The 13,299-nt window shown below is 44.6% G+C and overlaps 1 protein-coding gene across 4 annotated transcripts in view; it reads left to right on the forward strand.

Annotated features, from left to right (window-relative positions):
• KIAA1614 (KIAA1614 ortholog) overlaps positions 1-13,299 on the forward strand; it is a 137,721-nt gene that overhangs the window by 110,011 nt on the left and 14,411 nt on the right. For 3 of the 4 annotated variants that reach the window (XM_077453101.1, XM_077453103.1, XM_077453100.1), the window contains 3 exons: positions 3,311-3,407; positions 4,380-4,608; positions 10,668-10,730. In XM_077453101.1, coding sequence (XP_077309227.1) covers positions 3,311-3,407; positions 4,380-4,608; positions 10,668-10,730 — 389 coding nt within the window. The remainder of the gene's footprint in view (positions 1-3,310; positions 3,408-4,379; positions 4,609-10,667; positions 10,731-13,299) is intronic. The other variant, XM_077453102.1, reaches the window with a different exon arrangement.

Here is a 13,299-nt window from a genome sequence, read left to right on the forward strand (position 1 = left end):
GGAATGCAAAAAAAAAAAACATACATACTCACCTCTATGCTGCAGCCTAGGTCTGATGCTTCAGCTGTCCCTTGCCAGCTCTAAGCCCAAGAACTGAGCAATCACATGACCACCGATCGCTCAGTTCATAGACAGCTATGAGCAAAGGGAGGTGACTGTCAGTTACTGCTTTCTGCTCTGCCCTTTTATCTCTCACTAGAGTGCTTGGCTATGGAGGGGGCGGGAGCAGCTGGCTCAGGATTTCAGCGGTGTGCTGAGAGGGCGAGGCAACTGCCATTCATGCATATGCGTAGATCCCCACATTATTGTCAGGATCCTTCCAGAGCCTGGAGCAGCTCTGTGACGTCAGCTGACAGCAGGCTTTAGCCTTCTGTTGATTGAGTCTGAGTCACAGGAGAGCATAAGTAAGTGCACTCCTGTGACCCAGAAGAGCTGTATGCCCAAAAAAGCTTAGGCAATATTTGTCTTTTAGGTCCCTTTCACATTGGGGCGGTTTGAAGGCACCACAGCGATAAAAATAGCACCTGTGTAGAGCCTGAAAAAAATTGCCCCTTTCACTCCAGTGTGAAAGCCGGAGGGCTTTCACACTGGAGCGGTGCACTAGCAGGATGGTGAAAAAAGTCCTGCTAGCCGCATCTTTGCCGCTGTGTATTCACCGCTACTAAACCGCTTATACCCATTGAAATCAATGGGGCAGTGTGGCTATACCGCCGGCAATGCAACGCTTTTAATCCTTTTTCGGCCGCTAGCGGGGGTTAAAACTGCCCCGCTAGCGGCCACATACCGCTGCTAAAACGATGGTAAAGCGTCGGTAAAAATAGCGGCGCTTTATCGCCGACGCCCGCACCGCCCCAGTGTGAAAGGGGTCTTAGAGTATTGACACAATAGGGAGAATTTACAGAGACTGGAGTGGCCAGAATCTGTAGCAGCTGTGCGTGGCAACCAATCAGCTTCTAGCTTTTTTTTTTCCAAAGATTAACTGAACAAACTGTAGTCAGAAGCTGATTGATTACTATGCATGTCTTCTCCACTTTTAGTAAATTCCCCCAACCCACTCTATTATTCTTATCAACCTGAAAGATCTATCAAAGATATGTTCTATTAGTCATAGATCTAAACAAATCTATTAAAAAAATCATTTAATTAATTTGTATCATCATTGGTTCTCTGACACACATAGAGATTTAGAGATAGTTGTTTGAATGGTCAAAAGCAATCAAAAAAAATTCCAACATACATGATCGACTTGGCAGATTCATATTTGAGCAAGAGTAAATCAATTAAATGGAAGGTCTCTGGTTGCTCATTTATATTCACTTCAATCTGTCTCGTTACACTGAATGATCAGTTGAATATCCATATCAGCGTGTGGCACAAGGCTGGTCATAGAACCCTTACTGATATCAACAGATGGTAAGAAACCTGCACGTTCCTCCTGTATTCCTGAACTGCCAGGACTCACTGTGACCTTATCACTAGCAGACCAACAAATGCATGCAGAGAATATATGCCCTTGTCACTGTAGAAAAGGACAGCCAGACTTACAAGCATTTTACATGTTAGAAATTCTCAATGGGGTTGATTTACTAAAGACAATAAGATGGCACTTTGCAAGCACAGTTGCACCCATTTTCCTTAGTAAATGTAATGTGGTAAAGCTTCACCTTGTGAAGAATACTCACTCGGGTGCAAGGAAGGGGGGGGGGGGGGGCATTTGTGCTTTCACATGTTTGGATGATGGATACCGGCAGAGCTTTATCACATTTTCTAAGCTCAGAGGAAAATGAGTGCAACAGTCTATCTGCCTTTAGTAACTCCACCCCAATATGTGTGTTAGTGAAAACTTCCAATGTCAGGAATTTTCATTATCACTATTAACAGCATTGTAAAAGGGTTGTCACAAACAATGCTCAGATTGGTGGCTTGCCATGCTAAAAGAAACCTACAGGGTCACATTAGTGTGTACGTAATAATTTTGGAGATAAAGCTTTCTGGCATTTATGCGTAAAATATTTACTTTTCAGGATATGTTGGTAGATCATGAAGCTTATCTTCAATGCTGACCACACATATGGCGATTTCAGGTGCTTTTAACCTGCTTTCTATGGCAAAAACAACCAAATAGAACAGCATAACCAATTTCCAACAGTTTCTGTTGACACTGTGAAAACATCTAAGCCCTTGGAAAATGTCCCATCGGACCGTGTTGTCGGATAATCCAACCGTGTGTGGGCTTCATCTGACTTTTTCCTTCGGAATGTCCGACCAACAAAGTTTGAGAGCTGGATACAAAAACTTTCCGACAACATGATCCGATCGGACTTTGTCCGATAGTTTGTAGAGAATTCCGATCGGACAAAATGCCACGCATGCTCAGATCAAATTCCTAGACCAAAGCTATTGGCTACTAGCCTGAACGTAGTCCCGTTGTAACTAAATAACGTCATCACATTACGAACGATCGGATTTTCCGACAACTTTGTCCGACCATGTGTATGCAACACCAGTTTCGGACAAAATCCGACGGATTATGTTGGAATGTCCGACCATGTGTACAAGGGCTAAGAGGTATTGGTGGAATTTTTCCTTAGTCCATTTGGTTGTTTCTGGAATTGAAAGCAAGTTAAATTTCCTTCAATGTGCTTCCTGTGGCCAATGAAATTCTGTCTCAATTAAGGGATTGTCCAAGAATTATAAAAAAAATCTAAAAAATCCTCCCCCATGATAAAAAAAAGAGTGTCCAAAAAGTAAGTATTTCTGGTTAAATTCAAATACATTTTCGACACAGATTCCCTACGGGACTGGACCATCCTGTTATTGAAAAGCCAAAATGAAGGAATAAACCAGGCATTAGCCATTTGGGTTCACCAAGGGAAACCTCAGTGGCTCCATTAAGTGCTGCCTACAATAGCATATTCTCTTTTCATTTTCCCAAAGTCACACAACTTGCTTGGGGAGCATATATCCTTAGCATTTCTTTCAATACATGCCTGGTATTATAAGACTCTGTCGCCTTACCCTTCCACCTTCCTCCGGACACTGCAAAATAATGGAGATCCCGTGAACTCTCATGAACCAGCTTCAAGTTTGCAGGCTCCTAAAATGCCTTCCTTCTGATGGAGTAAATTTGGAATTATCGATATTGCATGTCTTTGTATATTGTGTGGTTCTATTGTGTTAATTATTTGGTGCTGTGTATCAGGAACCCCTTGTCTACATATACTGTGGATTAGGTATGTACTGTATGTACAGGGTATAAATGTGAAACTGATCATTTTTTCTACCTACATTTGACTTCATTTTTTTAAAGGATCTGGCCAGTGTTCCCGTGAAAACAGCTTTCACTGCCAAACAAGTGACTGGGGAATTTCAACCAAGGACCGGTACCCGGAGCTACCAGATGAGGGGTGAGTGAATGCTACAGACATAGCTAGGTACGTAGGTAGCCTTAAAGGATACCCACACTGAGAAAAACCTGAGGCTTCTTCAGAAACTAATCATTAGCTTACTAGCATAGTGACCATTTGTCTTTAATATATTATGTGTGGATGACTCAGAGTATGTTTTTTTGAGTACAGCTTTCCTTTACGGTATAACTAATGGAAAAACTTTTTTTTTTTTTAGTTTTGGATAGAGTGGAGAGAGATTAGAACCCCTGCCAGATTTGTTCTGCTCTCTGTGTCCCCATGGACACATCCTGATAAACTAATGGCCCTAAAATGCCAGGACAGTACAAATTCTGCCCAAATTGCCCCTTTTTTGAAAGTAGACAATCCAAGGTATTTAGTAAGAGGCATGGCGGGTTTTATGAAGTTGTAATTTTTTTGTCATAATTTTTTGGAAAATGAAGAAATAAAAAATAAAAACAGTTTCAACATTTATTTTTTTTTTTATTTTTTTACTGTGACCAGTGCAGTACAGTGTCATCATATAACTGACGTGGTGGAGATCAGGGACACTGATTGGCAACAGTACAAAAAAAATGTTTTTTTTTTTATTATTATTTATTTTTTAGCAACACATTTGTACACAATAGATGGCATGAAAGGAAGCCGTCCATTGTGTACAATTGTCCTGTGATCTTCTGTGATTGGTCACAGTACCGGCAGCGAGCTGCTACACTGATCTGTCATTGGCTATGTTCCGCACTCAAATGCAATTCCTGACAGGACATCACATAACGTCCATGTAGGATGAAGAAGCCACCGCTCGGCCATCATCCTGCTATAGGCCGGGCAAAAAGGTGTTAAATAGCTTACTAATCATTAAATGTGTTGGCTGCATTTGTTTTCTTTTCTTTATGATTTCTTTTTCCTTTGTTTTACCAATACTGTTTAGCCATGTCACTAACAGGCATCCTCATGTCTTGCACCTCACAGCTCGTTGCAGCCTGCAGTAAAAAAGGGAGACATCCGTAGCGGGATGAGGAAAATCTTTTCCAGTATTGGACTGACCTCGCGGCCCAAGCTGGAGCGTTTCCAGTCCTCTAGTCTGGAGCAGATTTCTTCCCCTGGGTCCAGTTCAGCACATGGAGACTCTGAATCGTTTGATGGATCAGTGAAGTCTGGGAAGATAAAGAAGAGTCCCTCCCTGCAGTCCCTGAAACTGGTGAGTGGAGCAGACTGCTGGCTGGGTAAACATGAATCAGCACAGCTAGTTCTATATACACAGCAGCTGATGGCCGATAAGTACCTCTTATAACACCTACTGACTGTCTCTCTGGCAGGTCCTTATCTGCCTTCAGCACCTGCTTTATCTCTATCTGTGTACTGTACATAAAGCATTATACTTTTTCTCCACTATTAGTTGTCAGCTGATAATCACATCACAGCCAGTGACTACAGCATTTACCTTTTTCCCGTCCAGATAGGAGAAAAGGTGATGGCATAAAATGGAGGATGAATTTCTGGGCAAAAAAATAAAAAAAACCCTATTCACACATCTCTGTAATACATGCTTATTTTCCCACTTTATAAGTACACTGCAACTACATAAAAATATCCATTGATCCTGCAGATATCCAGCAAGCTCCTGACATCCTGTATTAAAGGGGTTGTAAACCCTCGTGTTTTTTCACCTATGCCTTAAGGTGAAAAAACACCTGGCAGTCACTGCCCCCCCAGCCCCCTTGTTTTACTTACCTGAGCCCCTTTATCTCCTCGGCAAGGACGCGCTGTCCCTCTCTCCACTGGGTCTCGGCTCTTGATTGGATAGATTGATAGCAGCACAGCCGTTGGCTCTCACTGCTGTCAATCAAATCCAATGATGCGGGCACCAGGGGCGGGGCCAAGTCCAGCATTTGTGTCTGTGGATGCAAATGCTGGACTCAGGAGCGCGCCTGCAAGGTAACCCCCTCGGGAGATCGCTTCTGATGCGAGGAGGCGCTGCGAGAGCCGCTGGGGGACCCCAAAAGACAATGTTTGGGGCCACTCTGTGCAAATTGAGCTGCACAGTGGAGGTAAGTATGATATGTTTTTTATTTAAAAAAAAATAAAAACAATCCTTTACAGTCACTTTAAAGCGGAGGTCCAGTTGAATTATTTTTTTTAAGTCAGCAGCTACAAACACTGTAGCTGCTGACTTTTAATAAGCACACTTACCTGTCCAGGGTGCCCGCAATGTTGGCCGCCTGAGTCCGATCCGTCCATCAGCTCCCGATCGGGTCCCGGCGCCGCCATTCAAACTAAGGGAAACAGGCAGTGGAGCCTTGCGGCTTCACTGCCCGTTTCCTACTGCGCATATGTCGCACGGCGCTTTGTGAATGGACATGTTTTTTTTTTTTTTTTGTTATAACAGTGTTGTGATACACTACACTATATCATAACACACTAAAGTGAAAAAAGACAGACAAAATGGAATTGTAAATGTAGCACTGACCCCCAAAGAGCTGCTGGTTTTATTTGGGCTTACCGTTACCTCACCTGCTCGCTTCTCGGTCACAGTGGTCCCGTTGGAAAGTAGCCCAATTGATATTGAATCTGACACTTAGTCCTTTTTTTAACATTTATTCAGGATAAGTGCAAAGTTCTTCAATAGAGGGTCAAAGAATAAAGGGGGAGTTCAGGCACCTAGTAATTGCGGGTTAGAGGTATTGGTCAGATCCAGAGGACAAACAGCTCCACAGACTGGATCCAGCAACCATCGGATAGACCCCTCTCACTTGACCTAGCCACCGATGAGATGCTCAACAAAGTCTCTGCCACAGACTTGTCAATTAAACTAAAGTATTCTGGAGAAATCTTGAGAGTTTAAAGAACTACCATACAGTACCAGTTTCTTTCGGCCAACCTGGCAATACTGTATGGGTGTTGATCCGGGTTGCGTCCTCTAACTGAGTTTCCAGGCTCCTTCAGAGATACCAGCCTTGCACTCGGTTCTCTACTAGAAAAGTCCTCCCCTGGATCCTCCAGTTTTCCTGGCCTCTCCCTGCAGGCGAGACAGCACAGGACCCACCCCTGGATCAGTAGGCCCCAAGACTTTTCTGGACCTACCCTCTCAGTTGCAGAGCTTCGGGCCAGAGGAACAGGACCATGCGACACAGACCCCACGTCAGGAGGGCCATGAGATTGGGATAGCGGATCCCGGAAAAAGACCGCCAAAAATCGCGTTGGTACCTTAAATACCCTCTCCCAGAATGCACAGCAGGGAAACCACTCCCTTTGAGCTACTTCTGAGCAAGAGGTGGTATTCAATACATTCAGCCTGCTGCATTTCCACACTTACCGGCGATGACAGCGAAACCTATGGTCAAGTGGGAACCAGTGCAATCCAGCTGGACTGGCACAGAAACCAGAACTTTTTGAAAGCCCAACTGCAGCTTCAGACAACTAAATTTGAAAAATGAATAGCGTCTGCCCATTAGGAGCAGGGCACTACATAAAAAATGAGAAAAGCTGTTAATTGTGTGCTGCATCAATACAACACATCGCCACCCTTCCCTTTGTATTACCCGCCAACTGCCGTTTCCTTTCCCCCCTCCCACTTTATTGAACATGTTCTTGCTTTAACCTGGTTGTATACATTCTATGCAGTAAGGTAAAAATCCTTCTGCATGCAGCTTCCGCCGCGGCCCCCCCTAAATAAATACCTGAGCCAATTTCCATTCAGTGATGTACACAACAGCCGAGGCTCTCTTAGCTTTCTCTCCTCATTAGCTGGGATACATCAGAAGGAGCCATTGGCTCCCGCTGATGTCGATCAGCGCCGATGAGGAGGGAGTGGGGGGCAGGATCGAGTCCCACTCTGTGTCTTATGGACACTCGGTGGGGGGGGTAGAGCCAGGGGACCTGAGAAGAGGAGGATCAGGGAAGCAAAAAAAAAAACAAGCCTTTAGTATTTGTTTAAAACCCCATACACAAAAAATCTTCATAAAATTGAATAGTGTGTATGGGGTCAAAAGCCTCAGGCATCTGATTTGTGTCTTAAGGGCGTGTGTCTTGCATACTGACATTACACAATTGTTGTGCCACAAACACAGTGACGTACTACGAGGAATTTTAGCTCTGGAGCGCCACCCTTTGGGCCCCATCTGCTAATTTTATTTTTGGGTGAGCATTGATTCCGAGCATGCGTGTTTGTACTTTCAACTTTTGTGTGATGGATTTGTGTACTGACCATCCGAAAATCTCACATCAAACCATTGTCCGCTGAAAATTTACTAGCCTGTCATCCAACATTTATGACCGAAAGTTGGACAACAATTGTCAAAAGGTGCGTACTAACGGTAAGATTTTAGCACAACAGTCTGTCAACAGACAAACCCCTGACAGCAGTCATACTATGTGTACAAGGTTTAATGCGGTGTTCCGCTCAAAAAAAATAAAAGCCAGCAGCTACACATACTGCAGCTGCTGGTTTAACAATAAAACACTTACCAGCGGTCGGGTGCTGCCACCACCATTGCGGGTAAGGGTACCCGGCAGTGTAGCCTTACGGCTTCACGCCAGGAGCCCTCCTGCGCATGCGCAAGGCCCCGCTCCTCTCACCTACTGGCCCGGTGACAGGGAGAGGAGGAGGAGGAGGGAGCCCCATGGTGATGTCACGGGCTGCGGGCCGGAATCCCAGGAAGTGGGAACAGGATACCTATCCTGTTCCCCCTCCCCTCCCAAAAGGTGCCAATTGTGGCACCAGAGGGGGAGAGGAGACACATGAGCGGAAGTTCCACTTTTTAGTTGAACTCTGCTTTAAGACACATACACGCTATTAGATTTTCTTCTTCAGATTTACCAAAACCATATAATATGAGTTCAAACCTTAAAGTGGTTGTAAACCTAGATTAAGGCTTACTGGTAGGTGCTTGAAATACCGGTATCTCCCAGACCTGCACGGTCTAGGAGATATTTGCAAATTGCCGTACAGTGATTTCTTCTGCACATGCGCCGGAGTTAGGGCATGCTGTGCTGTTTCTAGCTTGGGTCATGCCGTTAAAGGTGGCTCCTGCACGCATGTGCGGGAGTGACATCACGCGACTCCGGCCAGTGACAGAGCCGTAGTTTGCAGCCCCGGAAGGAAGAGGGGTAAAGAATGGATGCTCACTACTAGCGAGAAAGACAGGGACATCGCGGGCTTCTCCTGCAGGTAAGTGTCACATAATGGGCTACTATGCGATGTATAGTAGCCCATTATGCTTTACCTTTGCAGGGAAACAAAGAGGAAGTAATACTCATCAGGGTTTACTTCCTCTTTAAGAGTTTCAATTTGTATGCAATCAGGCGGGCCCTTGCACTATATGCTTTTGATAAATCTGAAGACATAAATCTGCAGAAAATCTAATAGTGTGTATGGGGCCTATGAGACTTGTGGAATTCAATGCAAACAGCAAAATATACAGCCGAATACAAGTGAACTGTTTCAGCTCCAAAAGGATTCCTACATCATTTCAGACAGTCTTGTGTTTAACACCCCCCCGCCATACTGCACAGCCAGGCTGGTGAAACCACTAATTCCTTCCTGTAGATTCATGCATCACCCGGCTGCTCTTTGGACAGTAAGTCAGCATGATCACTTTTGATGGATTGCCTAGTATGCAGGCATGTGACACAAAAAGCTTTAGCGTTGAACTAAAAAAATAAGGGGTTTCATCTTCCTGTCTGTCCTGTTGGGCTCAGCCCAGTACAGCATGTAGAGTGCTTTGTTAACTTTTGCTACTGACCCTGAGCTGCATGCAGGCAGTCTATATAAAGTGAATGGAGATGCATCAATTGTATGGACTCATCCACACAGCTACGTTTGGTGTGTACACAGAGATGGATACACAGACCCGGACACACAGACAAAGTCTTTACAAAAGGGCACTTGGCCATACAGGCACAATTCAACAACCCCCTTAGTCCTAAACATCTGTGTCATTAACAGAGGTCCTAAACACAAATGGTGACCCTGTGAAACAATGGGCACCTTTGGGATTTTTAGAGGATCACCATCTGCTTAGAAGTAGGAGCTGGCAGTTCTATTACTGCTTCAATCCAGACACTGATACTGCACTGACATCAGGTGGGCTCACACTGAGCATCACAAATAAGATTCTTTTCATCTTAAATTTTGAAGATGAAAATAGGAATGAATGCCCGTCAAACACTCATGGTGTCACTGGAATCCATAGGGATCACTAGGATTAAGCCTGATCGGGTGAAATGCATTAGTGGGGGCGGTCCGAGGGCAGGGACTGTCTAGCAGTGATTGTGGTTGGTACATGTAGTGGATGACATTTGGGATCAAATGTCACACGCATTGTAAATTTCGTTTTTGCCTCAGAACCTTACAGTACTGAGGGTTAATTGTGGTTGAGGGTTAATTGTGTAGGTAGGCCTTAACACCAGTCTAGCCAGACCATGATTGATGTTCTGCCTGGTCATGTGAGCGGTGAGGTGCACATGACAAGCTAGAACCAGGCCTGGTTGGATGTTTGAGTATGGCCCTCTCGGAGCCAATCAGCGGGAGTGCCAGGCCCACTGAGGAGTCTGGGAGGGGGTACTTAAACAGGTGTGGGTCACGTGTTCGGGGTTCCGGAGTTGTTCGAGAGACCTGTGTGGTCTGTTCTGGTTCCAGGACCGGGGTAGCCCCGCGAGGGGTCCCGGTCATGGGATGTTTGACATCCTGCAACATGTTCCTGTCAGTGGCCCCTGATAGACCCGACTGGTCTGGGGTAGGGATCTGTCTGTTCCCGAGTCTCGGAACCGACTGGTCCGAGGCGCTGTAACTGAGGGAGGATTCAGAGTGTCCGGGTGTGCTCTCGGCTTGGAGGGACACCGCAGCTCGTGAAAGTGACCGGGGGAGGACTCTTCGGAGGAGGGCCGACAAGCGGCATCCTGAGAAGTGCCTGGTTAATGAGTTGGGAAGGACATTGACAAGTCCACACTTTTCCGGTACCTCAAAGGACGCGGGAAACGTTCCAGGTACAGTTGAAAAAAGTTTCCCGTTTATCTTCAGTTTGATTATTCAAGTTTGAGTCAACGCTCTGACTGCCATAATCTCTGGCTAGAGGTCTGTTCAGCCTTGAAGTACCCAGCTGCGAGTGGCTACTCTCTGGGTGGAAGTAGAGACTTTGTTAAACCTGCAGTTCAAGGTACCTGAGTTCTTCACCCCTGCCCTCTGTTCCCTAAGAGACTGTGTTTTGTGAAAGTTTTACTGCAGAATAAAACCTTTTGAAAGGACTTTATCTGTTTCAGTGTACAAGTCGTTGGGTATCAACCCTGGGATCCCCTAGACACGGAAGAGCAGGCCAGGAGAAGGTAACCAGTAAGCCCATTAAGTCAAGGCCGCACAGCAAGGGTTGTGGCTGCTACATACATAAAATAAACTTGGATTCCAATGATGCCATTTGTGTATCTTTCTTTCCTGTATTATAAGTGTGGACAGTTCGGTTTGATTCCCAGCACATGGCATTCAAGTGGCAGTTGGGAGGTGCAGCTTAGAGGGGAGAGGAATCTATCATTTTGGTATATAAAAGTTCATTAAATAAGAGTTTCCAATGTGAATACACAAACGCTACATTATAGGAAATGAGTACTATTCGTGTTCGCTTAAATCTCCCACTTAACCAACCCTGTTTAGTATCACAGAAGCAGAGAATGTAACCATTTTCTAGCAGTAGATAATTTTTTTCATGGAGATTGCATGCTAAGGAATAATTGTCACATTTACAGCAATAAATTACATATTCACCATACTTTGACCAGTCACTCTTAAAGTGGTAGTAAACTAATTTAATTTTTTTTATTTTTACCTACAGGCAAACTTATAATAAAGCTGTAGGTAAAATTCATATTTCCTAAACGTGCACCATTAAGGAGATATTCTAGATAGCAGCAGCTGGTGACGTCACCCGTGCATGCGCTCTGAAGGAACGGCATACCTGTGCCGTTCCTTCAGAGCTGTGTGCCATGGCTGAGACTCCCGGGCATGCCGTAATCAATACTCAGCCAGTCAGATGGAAGGAAGGAAGACTAGGTGAGGATGGAAGCCTCTGCAGCGGTGACAGCGCACCTCTGGAGGGCTTAATTTTAAGGTACAGTGCCTTGAAAAAGTATTCACACCCCTTGAAATTTCCCACATTTTGTCATGTTACAGCCAAAAATGTAAATTTATTTTTTGGGAGATTTTTATGTGACAGACAAACACAAAGTGGCACATAATTGTGAAGTAAAAGGAAAATGATAAATAGTTTTCAAAGTTTTTTACAAATATATATCTGAAAAGTGTGGCTTGCATTTGTATTCGGCCCCCTTTACTCTGATACCTCTAATTAAAATCTAGTGGAACCAATTGCCTTCAGAAGTCACCTAATTAGTAAGTAGAGTCCACCTGTGTGAAATTTAATCTCAGCATAAATACAGATGTTCTGTAAAGCCCTCAGAGGTTTGTTAGAGTATCTTAGTGAACAAACAGGATCTTGAAGGTCAAGGAACACACCAGACAAGTCAGAGATAAAGTGGTGGAGAAGTTTAAAGCAGGGTTAGATTATAAAAAAATACCCCAAGCTTTTAACATCTCACAGAGCACTGTTCAATCCATCATCTGAAAATAGAAATAGTATGGCACAACTGTAAAACCTACCAAGATGTGGCCGTCCACCTAAACTGACAGGCCGGGCAAGGACAACATTAATCAGAGAAGCAGCCAAGAGGCCCATGGTAACTCTGGAGGAGCTCCACAAATATGGCCTTTATGGATGAGTGGCAAGAAGAAAGCCATTGTTCAAAGAAAGCCATAAGAAGTCCCATTTGCAGTTTGCGAGAAGCCATGTGGGGGACACAGCAAACATGTGGAAGAAGGTGCTCTGGTCAGATGAGACCCAAATTTAACTTTTTGGCCTAAAAGAAAAATGCTATGTGTGGCAGAATACTAACACTGCACATCACCCTGAACACACCATCCCCACCTTGAAACATGGTGGTGGCAGCATCATGCTGTGGGGATGATTTTCTTCAGCAGGGACCAGGAAGATGGTCAGAGTTGATGGGAAGATGGATGGGGCCAAATACAGGGCAATCTTAGAAGGCATCTTAGAGTCTGCAGAAGACTTGAGACTGGGGCAGAGGTTCACCTTCCAGCAGGAAAACAACCCTAAACATACAGCTATAGCTACAATGGAATGGTTTAGGTCAAAGCATATTCATGTGTTAGAAAGGCTCAAAGTCCAGACCTAAATCCAATTGAGAATCTGTGGCAAGACTTGAAAATTGCTGTTCGCAGACGCTCTCCATCCAATCTGACAGAGCTTGAGCTATTTTGCAAAGAAGAATGGGCAGACATTTCACTAGATTACATAAAATCCCAAAATGTGGAAAACTTCAAGGGGTATAAATACTTTTTCAAGGCACTGTAAGTCTTTTATAATGTACTAGTATGTGAATTCCAATCCATGTATAAGCAACCTGGCTGTACACAAGCCAATCTATCTTATGTGCAACCAGCCTGTTGGGTTTTTCCCAAATGATTAGTGTGGCTGGATATAGTCAGCAACACTAATCAGTGTGTTCTGCTGACATGGAAGGCTCCCCACCGGCAGAAACTGCAGGAGGTATTCCCCCATCAACACTGACTGTGTTGATGGGGAAGTCAAGCAATCTTCTTTCCTTCCATCCATGGTAGGAGGTAAGAAAATTGCATAATCTATGGCTTGCTTTATCCAATTAATGTCAATAAGAAGGTGTGTCCCCTGGAATTCCCTTACCCCCTTTCCTTCTCCCTCTTTTTGACCTACATAGTAGGTGAGGTTGAAAAAAGACACAAGTCCATCAAGTCCAACCTGTGTGTGTCTCTTTCCCCTTCCCTGTGTTCTTTTTTCTCCAATGTCTT

Source organism: Lithobates pipiens, unplaced genomic scaffold (assembly GCF_037356315.1).
Source record: "Lithobates pipiens isolate NorthernLeopardFrog02 unplaced genomic scaffold, aLitPip1_a1.2 Scaffold_23, whole genome shotgun sequence".
In the NCBI taxonomy this organism is placed as follows: domain Eukaryota; kingdom Metazoa; phylum Chordata; class Amphibia; order Anura; family Ranidae; genus Lithobates; species Lithobates pipiens.